The sequence below is a fragment of the Anser anser genome (genome assembly GCF_964211835.1).
Source record: "Anser anser genome assembly, chromosome: Z".
In the NCBI taxonomy this organism is placed as follows: Eukaryota; Metazoa; Chordata; class Aves; order Anseriformes; family Anatidae; genus Anser; species Anser anser.
Window position 1 is genome coordinate 44,140,741 of NC_139723.1, and position 13,352 is coordinate 44,154,092.

General features: G+C 37.5%; 1 protein-coding gene across 2 annotated transcripts in view; it reads right to left on the minus strand.

Moving 5' to 3' along the window:
- The window catches only part of NTRK2 (neurotrophic receptor tyrosine kinase 2), a 202,575-nt gene that overhangs the window by 173,419 nt on the left and 15,804 nt on the right, over nucleotides 1-13,352 (minus strand). For both annotated transcript variants that reach the window (XM_083818799.1, XM_083818798.1), the window contains exons 2-5: nucleotides 11,023-11,097; nucleotides 10,714-10,785; nucleotides 4,659-4,727; nucleotides 844-998 (exon numbers count right to left, since the gene is read on the minus strand). In XM_083818799.1, the coding sequence (XP_083674925.1) occupies nucleotides 844-998; nucleotides 4,659-4,727; nucleotides 10,714-10,785; nucleotides 11,023-11,097 (371 nt within the window). The remainder of the gene's footprint in view (nucleotides 1-843; nucleotides 999-4,658; nucleotides 4,728-10,713; nucleotides 10,786-11,022; nucleotides 11,098-13,352) is intronic.

Genomic DNA, 13,352 nt, shown 5'->3' on the forward strand with positions numbered 1-13,352 from the left:
TGGTGGCTGCTATCAGAGGGTGCTGTACCCTCCAAACACACAGTCAAGAAAAGGATGCTCAATGGATAGTGGAAAGCAAAAACTCCAGACTTCAGCAGGTCCCATGTCGTGTCAGAAACACCCAGACTCTGTCCCTCACCCACAGAAGAAAAGATATCTCTTCATATGGTGGGTGAAACCACTTTCCAGCTGTCCCATATACAGGAAGCAAAACACAGGGAAGGCCTTGTTGTGACATTTTCCCACTATCTCAAAATCCACATAAGCTAACTGAAAACAATATGTTGCAAAATATTACAGACCTAAGCTTGCAATGACTCTTGCATAAGTTATATGAGTGAACTCAGTAGACTTTTATCTGTGTAGCAGAGCTATTCCCTAATTTGTTGCTGTTAGCAGTCAGTTTTTCTGAATTTTCCTCTTCTGTCTAGTACAAGAGTTTGTAATTTTGAAGAAAAGTAAAGATTACATTAACCTCAAATAGCTTAAAAAATGAAGGAAGAAGAATTTTGTGTCTGTTCAGCTTGGAAGCATTATTATTTAGTTTAACAAAGGCACATACTTTTTATATAATTCTTGTGTGTTATCTATAATTCATGTTCTGTTTTCCTGCACTTGAATAATAGTACATTTTTAAAGGATCAAGGGAAAAAAAAAGCTGTAAGTGAAGCTCCCAGAGTTATTCCATATGGGATGAAAGACAGTCACCGACTGGTTAATAACTCCCCTAAAGCCTTTTCCTTTAGTAGTGCTGTCATCATCCTGAATGTTATCTTGTAAAAGAAGTTTGTTTTTCCTGTCTTACAATTACTTAGCAGTAAATTTATTTTAAAAGAATATTACCGCAGTTTGGGACCTTCATATCCATCAAAGCTGTCCTCTTGTTGTTGTCATCTAAACAATATAAATCCTGAGTTTCTGTGTAAAACTTGGTCTCTTGAAATTTCTTGATCCACATAATTTCACAGGAACACTTGAATGGATTGTCCACCAATATCCTACAGAAAAAGAAAAAAAAATAAGAAAAAAGAAAAAAAATGTATATATATATATTTAGAAAGCAGAATGTATCATGCATGTAGAAAAAACTGAGAGGCAAGAGAGCTCAAAGCTCTCAGCTGGGTCAAAGTAGAAATTGAACTTATTAGTTAAGAAAAGTAAGGACCAAAGACCTCACTGCAATGCAAACTTCAAGTAGGTAACTGTTGTCTTGCAGAGAATGAAGCCCTAATTGCACTGAGAATCCAGACTGCCATAGATCTGAGAGATCACACAGGGGGTTCAACTACTATCTCCAATCCACCGGTGAAAATCAGGAGCACATAGAGAATTAGACTTTCCATCAAAAGTTCCATTTTATTTCATAACACTTAAGCAGAGACCAGAATTTCTTTGACTTGATGATCTTAGAGGTCTTTTTCAACCCAAGTGATTCTAGGGTTGGCACTCCACTCAGCTACCTCAGAAAGACCACATCAGACAGGGTTTAATGCTCTTAGGTGAAGTAGGTAAATTCCTTGGAGAGTCAGTCATGTATTAGAGGCAAACTATAAAGAACTCTAATCATAACAAAGCAATTTACCTAACCTTAAAGGTACATCCATTACACCACCAGAAAAACTCACAGTAAAAACCCTAAGAGATGTTATGATGAAACACTAACTGAAAAATAGCCCTGAAACAGAAATGTTTAGAATAATCTAGGTATGAAGTATGCTGTACAGAAATAAAACCACAGGTTAGCAAACTTACTAAATTCTACACAACAATATAATGCAATACAGCCAAACTGAAATATGAACAGAAACATCTCAATAACTACAGAAGAAGTGACCTGGTATGATTTTTTCTCCTACAGGCACAGATCACAGATGACAGTCACAGTGATCTCACAGATGAGATCCAATAAAGTCTCTGTGAGTGACTGTTTGAGGTATCTCATTAAAAGGAGCACAATTGTTCTTAACAGAATTTCACAGGTATTTCTGATGTACAGAAACGACCTCAAGTTGTTCACCATATCTGTGCTTGTAAATACAGGAGGGTGTCTCCTGAGGATGTGAAGTGTGCAAATCATGAAAAGCTCAGGTTCTCAGAGCTGTAACCTGTTACCCCAGAAGTCATCTGTACTTCTTTGAGGATAAAAAGCTGCAGGGATCATCTTTGCAAATCTTTTAAGAGTAATTTTTATTCACAGCAGTCATCAGCTGGACTTCCACAGCACTACTGTATGGATAAGGGTTGCTTGCGCAACACAAGAATATGAGTATTAGGATCCCTTGAGCCAAAACCTACAATATGCATTTTCCAAACAGCAAGATTTACTTCTCATCTTCTGTTTCATCGTTTAACTTTTCTTTAAAAGAAAATTTTCCCTTAACCAGTGGCTGAGCAGTCCTTTTCTTCCACTGTTTTATTTTGTACTAAACCCATCAGAGGAGCTAGGCATATCATAGGCAGCATGCTGGACAGAGTTATGGTGACCCTCCACATATGCTTGTATGAAAGAAAGAATCTGACCCAGTAGAGGGAAATTACGTCTTTATCTTGTTTGCTGTAATTTTACAGCTGCAGCTACAGCTTGTTCTAAAAGAAGAAGCCTTTCAAAGCAGCATCTCCTTCTCTACAGTATCTGGTGAATATCTCCTTCTTCACCCTAGCCTGAACTTTTCATCCATTTATGTTTTTATTTACAAGTGTGCTAACAACAGGATACTTGTTTTCCAGATTTAGAGCCAGCTCCTCAGTGGCTATTTATGGCATCATTCCCTCTCATATTCCCCTTCCAACGCTCTTAACCCTCCTCATTCTGACTTTCCACCTGTGTATTACCTATTTATCAACAGAATAGTTCAACTGATAATAGTCTTACCACTGCTTTTCCATCTTTCATACTCTACTTTTTCCCCCCTTTTTCTTTGCCTTACATTTCTTGCATCATCTCACTTAACAGTTACAAACAAAGCAACACTGACTTTGTTCTCCTTCAAAATCTCTGCAAGCTCTCACTTCACTGACAACCTAAAAGAAACTGTTCAGCTGAGATGGAGAGGTTCAAGCATGGTTTGATCTGTGCTTTGGAATAAACTTGTTAATGGCAGCAGACTAAGTCCAAGGAAGCACCTTGGACTGGGATCAGAGTATGCCTTCAAAATTGTAGTCACTTCCTTTTTTGCATACTTCCTAAGCTACAGAATACCCACCCTTACAGTTCCACACACGGAGTGGGGCAAAGATGACCCCATTTCTTCACTAGCTGATTAGATACATTAGGAAAAGCCTAATCAATGCACACTGTACATTAGTCTAAGTCTTTCATTCTTTTTCTTTGAGGTCATGACAACTACAAAACATAGAAGTTACAGACAAACACACACTAACAGTGGCTTCTGGCAGAGATTAGATAAGGGACTTCAGCAACAACAGGCCTATGCAGGATATACAGCATTGGGAGTGCTCTGCAACTGCCTAGTCTTTCCATCAGTGTATGCAGCAACAGCCAAGTTACGAAAGAAAATTCCAGCCAGCAATGTTCCCTGGGCTGTAAAGAAAGCGATTATACAAACTTAATTATCAACAAAACATACCTAAGGGGCATAACCTCTTTTTGATGCTCTGGGATTTACTTACTTCATTTCTTACAGGCTGAAATCCACCAGAAGAGGTTCAGAATTCCTAGGCTGGTGCTGCAATTCTTGGACTGGCATTCAGGCAAATTCTTGACCCTGCTTTGAGCTCCAGGAGAGCAGCCTCTCTCTGTTCTGCAGCCTCAACCCTGCCCCAGATTCTGCATGCTCTCTGCAGTCCCATGTGTTAGCAAAGACTGCACAAGATGACTTTTTTTTTCATAGAAACACAACTCCAGGCCTTAGAAATTTTCTCAGAGAAATCGCTGAGGAGAACCATTAATCAAAGCATTATACAAAAGACAGCTTCTGCCTTCCTTATGATCTGTGTCAATATCCCCAGTTGCAAAGTCTTTTGTAGACTCTACCTTTTCTGCAATCCCCAAATTTAACAAAAGAAACAAATACAACAATACCTGCCATATAGGCGTGTTACATCCTTTTCTCCCTTTTTTTTATTCTTTAAGTACAAAATTGTGGAGTGTACACTAATACAGAATATCTGCTTGAAATAGCAGAGAATAAAAATATAATACTGAAACAATCAAAAATTATATGTTTGTCAATGCTTCATTACCAAATGATTTTATAAGGTACAATGTAACTCAAAGAGAAAGTAAAAATATTCTTCAATAGCCTACCACAATGATAGCCAACTGTGGGGCCAATACAATATAAGAATTTAAGACAGAGACTTCATTTGAAGATTTGGAGATAGCAGTGTTTTTACTAGCTTAAATATTTAATACAAACACCAGTCATTTTGTGTGAAGCAATCTCATAATAAGAATATTTTAAAGCTGAAGGGAAGAGGCTATTTGAACCTGAAAATTTGTTTTAAAACATACACCTGACCTCCCTGAAGCCCTGGAATGAATCTCTGTATTTACGTCTCTGGCATTGCTGCTTTCTTTGAATCTCAACTTCATTCCTGATCATTGATGGATGTCTACCTTCAACAGAGCAAACTTCAAAGCCTTGTTTTTTCATTCTAGCCACAAATAAGCTTTATTTTAAGAAGCGGTAACTTACAGATCAGACAAACCAAGATGGCGAAAAGGTTTCTTGGACAAACTTGAGAGCTTGTTTCTGGATAAATTGCTACGGGAAAAGAGAAAGATTGCATTAATTAGGATTGCTTCTTCTTAAACTGGAGTTTGTGTCTCTTTAAATGACCAAGAACTCAAACCAGCTCTAAAAAGCCCTTACTTCTTTGACTACAGTTGGAAAGAAATGGTGCTAAGTCTCTTTGGTTCGATTGGTTTCAAGCATTTGAATTTAGTCTGTATCTGAAGTCAAATACATTCAAAATCAAACTCAGCAGGGGTCAATATTTTCACTTTTAGCACTTCTGTTCATTGCAGAAAAGCAGCAGATTTAATTGTGTTTCAAAAGTATTTTGTCAAGTCCAGGTGTTAATTACATGCTCAATTTATTCATAAGTGAAATGGGTGTATCCCTTTCTTTGATGCTGCACCATACTCTGTACTCACATAAGCCCTTCTCACATGCTAGCACACATCCACGTCTGAGCCTTTTAGTTATTCTTTTCAAATTGCATGTACAATATGCACCCACATGGAAGATCAAAAGGAAAACTGTAAAATGCCTATATTGGGCTTTTTTTATGTCAATTAAGCACTTACGGTTTCCAGTGGTAATTAAGTGAAAGGTCCTCTCCCATTATGCAAAGAAATGTTCATCTGAATCAGAAATACTCCTCCCCTCCCAGGCTTACAAAATTGCTTTCTCCACCCCAACCCAAAATAATGTTGTTTTTCTATAGTCTTATCAGTCCATCAATTAAAGACAGTAAGAGCAGTAAGCTGTAAAACTGCCAGCACTACAGTGTAAATCAGTGTTCTGAGCCAAAATACCACGAGTTTTATGTGGTATTATAAAGGCGCCAAAGGGGCTTCATAGTTATAGTTGCATTACATTTAAAACCAAAGATTAGACCTTTTTTTTTTTCCTGACTAAAGAACACAGTGTTTACTTCCCAAACTTTCAGTTCTTGATTTCTGAGTACAAGATAATTTTCTGAGAAATTACAAGGACACGAGAATGTTTGTAGAATGTTCAACAAACATTCAGAAGAGAATTTTTATGAGATTTTATTTACCATACTTCTTTGTTGATTCCTTCTAGCAAACAACAGCCTGAAGTTTAGAAATTGTGTGGTTCTAATGTCAAACAACAAAATAGGTGAGCTATTATTTCTTTGTCATGTGAATTTGCCTGTCCTACGGCAGATGCAGGTGGACTCTTATCAGGTATATCAAAATTAATGTACAATTTGCACATATGACGGAAGTCATGTTTAAGTAAAAAATGTCACTATGATCTTTTCCCTAGTAAGCAGAAACTTTAAGTTTTGAGGCTGAAAGAAAAAAAGTTAAATCTTCATGTGGCCTTGAGCTTTCTCTCTAGCACTGAGGCAACATGAACCACATTAAATCTCACCATTCCATGGGCAGCTCTTCACTCGGCATGCAGGAAAACCCTTCTAGTTCTGGCACTGCTAAGCAGCACATGCCTTTCCAACAGGCAGGTGCACAGGCAGTTCACTGCTTTAGTGGGAGGCAATATATTCTAGATCACATGAGGACCAGGTTTGACTCTGGGTTCACACAAAGCAGACGATCCTGTACATCCATACCAAGAGGATCCATCCATCATACAATGGATTCCTCAGGAAAATCTCTAGCTGAAGCCATTTCATGTCGTACAAACTGTTTAACAAATCCAGTTTTGAAAAAAAAAAAAAAAAGTATCTCAATAGCTTTAGTTGTATTTTCAGACTTTTACCAGTTGTACTTGATACATACCAGAAAAAAAAACGTAAGAAGCGGTACAAAGAGTAACAAAAGTAAACCTTGTGCCCCTATTATTGGTCATGGCTTGATACATTTAGTAATTCCAAGACTGTAGTCTTTTCTTCCATGTAGTTTAGTGTCTTAAATTGACAAGTAATTCAACAGAAATTGTTCAGACACCATTATAGATTTAGCATTTTAAATAACACTTTGACAGTAAATTTACTGTTTTAGGGTTGGTTCTTTTTTTCGTAATCTGAGCACTTTATATTGATTATAAAGATACCTTCTGTGGTCTCTTTAATTCATGTTAAGTAAAAAAATCAGTACCAGGCTTATTATGGAGCAGTTAAGGACTTCACTCCACTTCCATGGAAGGAGAATATAAATTAGTTCCCCAGTTCAGCTACACACAAAAAGATCATCATGAGCAGCCCAGAGAAGGTCTGTCTGGGGTCCTAAAGACTCAAAAAAAAAAAAAAAAAAAAAAAAAAAAAAAAGTCCTCTGGAGTGCAGAGTCTGGCTACACCTAAAAACAGGACCAGAGTTCAGTCAAAAGCACAACTGTATTTTACATACAAATATCAAGCTCACTTCAGACTAGCTAGCCCTTATACAATTAAAGAAAAGTTGTGGCAATTCAGGCAATGCAAGAGCAGCCTGAGAAGCTGCATAAATATCCACACAGCTGGCAACACTGGTGCAGATCTTCATTGCAATGTCATTGAGCCACTATACTGCCTATAACACTCCTGGCAAGGTGAGACAAGAAGGAGAGGGAACAGACAAAAGGAAAACCAGGGAGAAGACGTGAAGAAACGGCCATTCTGCTACACTCAGTCTCCCTCCACAGGCAGCTGTATGATCTGCCTATGGCTGGAGCCAACCCTGCTTTGTGCACACTTGGGAAAATCTGCAGCTAGGTCTCAAACGGTTTCATTTGTCTGCTTTTCCTAAAATTTGTAGACATACAAACATATCTTAACACCTAGAGTTGTATGTATACATTGCACGCAAATCTATGATTCATCAATGCAATTATAGACAGTCGGGCACATAATTATTGCTCTTTTTTAACATTTTAGGAAAAAGACACTTTCTGTGAAACCTGTTTCTATGTTTTAAAGGCACTGACAGAACACAATGTATATGTGTTAAACAAGTCCATTAAAATTACCGTTAGCAGCAGATAAACTTATAAACTACTGCACTACCAAACTAGGACTGTTTAATAGCTTGTTAAATGTGACTGTTGACTAATTTGAGTCTAAGGTCAATGAGAATACCAGACTTAGATGAGCAAGACTATTAATTCCATTTAAGTAACACCTATTAAAGCATTCTCTTCCTGTTTTTTATATTATAACTCAAGTCTTTTCATCATACATAACTCTAGAAAGATATTTGGGCTACAGAAGTTTGGCCAAGAAAATAATATAATGACAAAAAAGGGCTTAGGGAAACGTGTGTTAATAAGTTCCTTACAATCTGATATTTTTATATGATTCAGAATATAAATGGTACTTTTATATCATAAAGCTCCTTAGCTATATCAAAAGACTTTTCATCTAAGAAAGAGAAAACTGCAATAGTGTCACCAGAAAAATTAAAGTTTATAGAGCTACCTCTTTCTTTAGGAAAATGTTTGTAGTTTTTGTTTTCTTTATAGGAAATAACATACTACTGTTTTAAAATAAAGTGCAAGACTTCTCAAAGACCTGTACAGGTTACTCTTGCAAAGTAAAATGATTGCAGATCTTAATAGTCTTCACTGTCCCAACCAAAATGGGGGCTACGCCTCATTCTCAGTGCTGTCAACAGAAGTTTTAAGGCTGATGACAACAAGCACTTATTCACTGGGGCTTTTACAAACATTTTAGTGTGCATCATGACATCCCAGAGAAAATAAACTAATGATTTTTTTGCAGGGATAATAGATCAGCCTCAATAAAAAATGTCTGCACACTTACTGCTTTGTCACGTGTATATAAAGCAGGTGGTAAAGAAATCCTGTGGTGTTGTCACTTAATATTTTCCGTCTTATCAGGACTTATCTTGTTTCTGCTAACATTACTAATTTCCCACCAAAACAGAAAATAATATGAGACTGAATAAGTTCCTGGTTCACAATGTAATCATTCTGAATCAGGATTCCACATACATCACTCTAACAGATATCAGTCAGCCTAATTTTTTTCCAACAGGCAGTTCCATGATCTAATAAATTGTGATTACCAATAGAAATGCATTCCATGTTTGCCTGTGTGAAGAGCTGAAGCTCTTCCTGTGTCTGAAGCATTGTAAAGACACCTTGTTCACATGCCTTCTCCATTACCTTTTGCAGTACCTACTTGCCCATACAGCTGGGAAGGTCTTTGAAACATCCATCTCCCTTGCTGCAAATTAAACTCATTATTTATCATCCTACACTCATGGTCATGGAGCAAACTGATTGCTCTGTTCATCATAATCACTCTCTTTTTAAAGATATGAAGATGTATATTCCCTTACAATCTTCTCCTATTGTACTGAACATGCTCTGTTTCTTAGTTTTCTTAAATGATTTGCTTTACAAAGTCCTCTGCTGCTCTTCCCTGTAATATCTTTCTAGACAGGTAGATTTAGTGTCCTAATCTCTACACAGTATTTGGATACATGCCTTCCCAGCAGCTAAAGTAATGGGAAAAATCTAACAAAAAATTCCTTTTGATCCCAGACTGTTCTGGTGCATAAAGCTGAGATTCTGTCCCAGCATAGCCACTAAACCTTTGTCTGCAGCTGTACCTCTTGGCCAGTAAGTTTTCATTCCATATTTCCTCAGTCAGTGCACATGCATTTGGCTTTATGGAATTTTATCTTTTACAATCATAATCCACTGAGTAATTGTCACACAACTAAACAAACGAATTTGCTCCTGGAAGATATTTCTTTATATCACCAACTGATTATAGTAAAAGCTCTTTACTTTATTCATGACTCTATGAAGTAATATGTAAGCGTCATAGGCCAGCAATGTCTGTTTCACTCTCTTCTACTGACTGTTCCACATTAAGGGCAGCAATTACTGTTTAGGCAGATACAGATATTCACATCCACTTCCCTCCATAAATTAATTGCTATTCTTTGGAAAACACAGGTGCAGAAAGTGATTCTATTTTATTAACAAAGCCCTGAGCTCAGTTCAAAAGTCCTTCCATATAACAAGGAAGCATCTTGGAAGCCTGAGGCTTGGCCTTATGTCGTCTTGATCTCATTAGGACCTAACAAAAACAAAGGTTTAAGTAAATGCTAAACATATCTAACGAAGATGGATTGACTGAAATATACACTTGCATATTTGGCTAAAACAGACTACCCATGAGGAACTGAGTCCTACACATGATCTCAACATCTTGTAGGACCAGATCCACAAAATGTAAGTAGCAAAGTGAACTACTCTGTGTCTGTCTCACCAAACAGAACTACAGTCCTTCAGGGACATCTACTTACACACACATACAAAGACAAAAAAAAAAATCTTTCTTTTTAGGTGATCATTTTTCTCTGTAGTTTTATATATTAAAAAAAAAAGCCGAATTCAGCCTTTGCCAAATCTGAAGTGTAAGTAAACTAGAAAAACACAGTTGAAAAGCTGCACAGACACCAGCTCTGTTTCCTGAACTGCAAATTGCAGTTGGCTGTGAAAGTAACCTCATTCTTATATTCTGCTTTAGATGTACTTGTTCAGATCATGAGTGAACTTCTGAAGTGAATCTTCTGTCACTTACAGGACTTTAGCGCACAGTCTCTGAGCATACACGCTGGTCAAGTCACACTTGAAGATATGCCCCATGCATGCACTTACTGCACTGCAGCTGCTAAAACACAAAACACATTCAGCCCATTGAATCAGACTAAAACCAGTCAAACCCACATCACTGAGTGTGATGCATTTAATGTGGACATCATGCCCTCAGCACTACTTCAGTTCAGGACATTGCTATGCTGCTCCCCAAAAAAGACACAGCCAGAGACCTTTGTTAGTGACAGGATAATGAGCTAGACAGTCTTTTTACCAGCCCACATTATGTTCTTGTGATCTGCCAGTTCCTTATCATACATGTCGAATGCTCTGCCAGTTCCTTACCCTATTTGAGGTTGATTAATGACAGAAGGCCATTATAAGTCTGTTTTGTTAAAACATTTTATATTAAGGAAATGGTAAAAGAGAGAAAAAAATTAACAAGAGTTGGGCACTTTTGATTTAAAATGTAGATGCTCTCCTTACTCACATGTATTGTAGGTTGACGTTTTTCGTAAATGCCTGACGGGACACAAACCGTAAGCCTGAATTCACCACAGTCCTATAAAAATAGATAAAACTGTTAGAACAGTTTGTTTACAATACATTGCTAAGAATAATGACAATAATGGCAAAAATAAGAATGTGGATGAAATCTCTACATGGATGAACTGTAATGTCTACAATTGTCCTTTGTAACATATAAAGTCAGACCCACTCTCTGAGGGGGTCCCTACATTCTTCTGTCAGAGAAATAAAGAAGAAATAGCCTTAAAAAATATTTACTCTGTGTACTTACAGATTTTTAAGTCCAACATAAAATCCAACTTCATTGTCATTAATGCTTTCTAATTTTTGCTGGTTTGCGATGTAACTGTTGAAAAAGCAAGACAGGAAAAGTATGAAAATGGTTCCTTCCATGGCTTTGATTGTTCAGGGGGCAAGCACTGAAGCCTGAAATGTGGCAGCGGTTGCTCCCCTGTCACAACTGACACTAAGCTCTAACCGGAGCATCTGCAATGCAAAAGTGATCCTTAAAATCTTCTCCATCATTTAAATGGTACTTTGTGGGACAGGGCTGAAGGAGAAAGAGTTGAGTTTTACACAGGGGAAATGAAGCTTTGCTCATCGAGGAAGGAAGTCACCCTGAAGACACAGTAAAAAAAGCTGCATTACCATGCTACTGTTTTCCATGACACTGCTTCCCTACATCATGGATTTTACAACAGCAAGAGTCAGTCTTAATGGTGTCAGTGGAGTTACTCCCACTTACATTTGGGGTGGACTGCCCTTCTCTCATGTTGTTAGCCTAATTACTTGTTAAACTGATTTCCTCTCAGCACCAAAGCAGTCTGAGTTCTATTTACAAGGTGTAGCAATAGGAAAACAAAGACAATGGTGGATGCACTTCATGGAACTACATATGCAAGTGGAATTTAAGAGAAGAGAAACTATCATAGTAGAACAAAGCACTGTGAATCCACTCACATAAAAAGAATATCCTTTGGGCCTAAGCCCAAAAAGGATGTGGGCATGCAGGCTGGTCCTTTGCATTATTACCATGTGAGATCTACGAATGAGCAGTGGCATCCTGTGGAGTGGAAATTAAAAAGTTGCATGGGGAATGATATAATCTGTTACCTCTACTGCAGCAAGAAAAACAAAATTCACAGTGCAAATCATGCTGTCTAGGAAGAAGGAATAAGCAGAAACTGCAACTCAGCTAAACATTATTGGCTGAAAAGTAAGCTTGATGTAAGAAATCACCTTGCTAAAGAGTCCATGCATTTCAATAGATAACTCCAGTCACAAACGTAGAGATGCACTTGTACTTTCAGAAGCATCCAGAAATAATCAAGCCACAGGTTTTCCTAAAAAGGGGGAGTTTTCTTTGCTAGAATAAAACTTGTTTTCACTCTAAGCATTTATCATATTCAAAGAGAATTCTGGTGAATTAGAAAGGAAGGTGGATTGCTTTCCCACAAAAAAACTAATGTATTTCAACTAGTACATAAAAGAAACTGTGTGGCCACATCCCAACAGAAGATTGAGAATCCCAAGAGCTGGGCTGGGCCAATTCCAAGTTGCAAAGGTGACTTGGGCTACACTCTCTCCAAGTGCCAGGAAAAGCAAAAAAATTTCCCCGACTGGCATACATTGTCTCTTGAGAAAAGAAAAGCAATAAAAAGTCAATGCATGACACTGGACAAAACACATTACCCCTGCATCGTATGACACTGACAGCTCTGCAGATCTTCATAGGATAAGAATAAGAGCCATCACAGGACAATGACTTACTTTGAATTTAGTACGTACCTCCTTTGAATTTTAAAAGCAATCTGATCTCTTAGGGTTTATTAATCTATTTTTTTATTGTTATTGGGTGGTAAATTTATGTATTTTGCCAACCAAAGTAGTTTATTAAAGACTATCCCACCCAAGAGTCCTGCATGTGGATGAATTTGCTGCATCTGAACCTGACCCAAAGAACAGCTCATTGTTTAATTATAATCTTCTTTGTCGCTTGGATCTTATCACACTAAAATGCAGCTATTCAAGAGTCAACAAAGATATCTTCTTCATCCTGTCTTCAGTGTTCAACCGATAAGAACCCTGATGAGATGGATATAGGAAAAACACAAATGAGCTGGAATAAGGGAAAATTGACAGAGAAACACAGGGAGAAGAGACTCAGAAAAGTAAAAGAAAACGAACTGAGAAACCAGTTGCACTACCTGAAGATTAAGCCATTGGAAGAGTTCTGACATACACTGCCATAACACAGATCCATTACTTAAACACAGTTATTACACATCGAAATCTGACATTGCAATTTTAATCATAAAAACATTTACCCAGAACCTCCCACTACAGTGGAGGAGCTACAGAACTTTGATATAACTTACAGTGTCACATAAAAATATATTAGTGTATTACATTCTGTGGTAAACCTCAGCCAGTGTAAAACAGCTCAGCTCTGCTGAAGTCAATGAAGCTACCAACACAGCTTACATCAAATGAAGATCTGAGCACGATCACAGAATCTAAAAAAAAAAAAAAAAGATCACATCTGGAAGGAAGAAGCAACATAAATGTATAGTATTTTCTCTTTTCTATCTTTCTCTTATT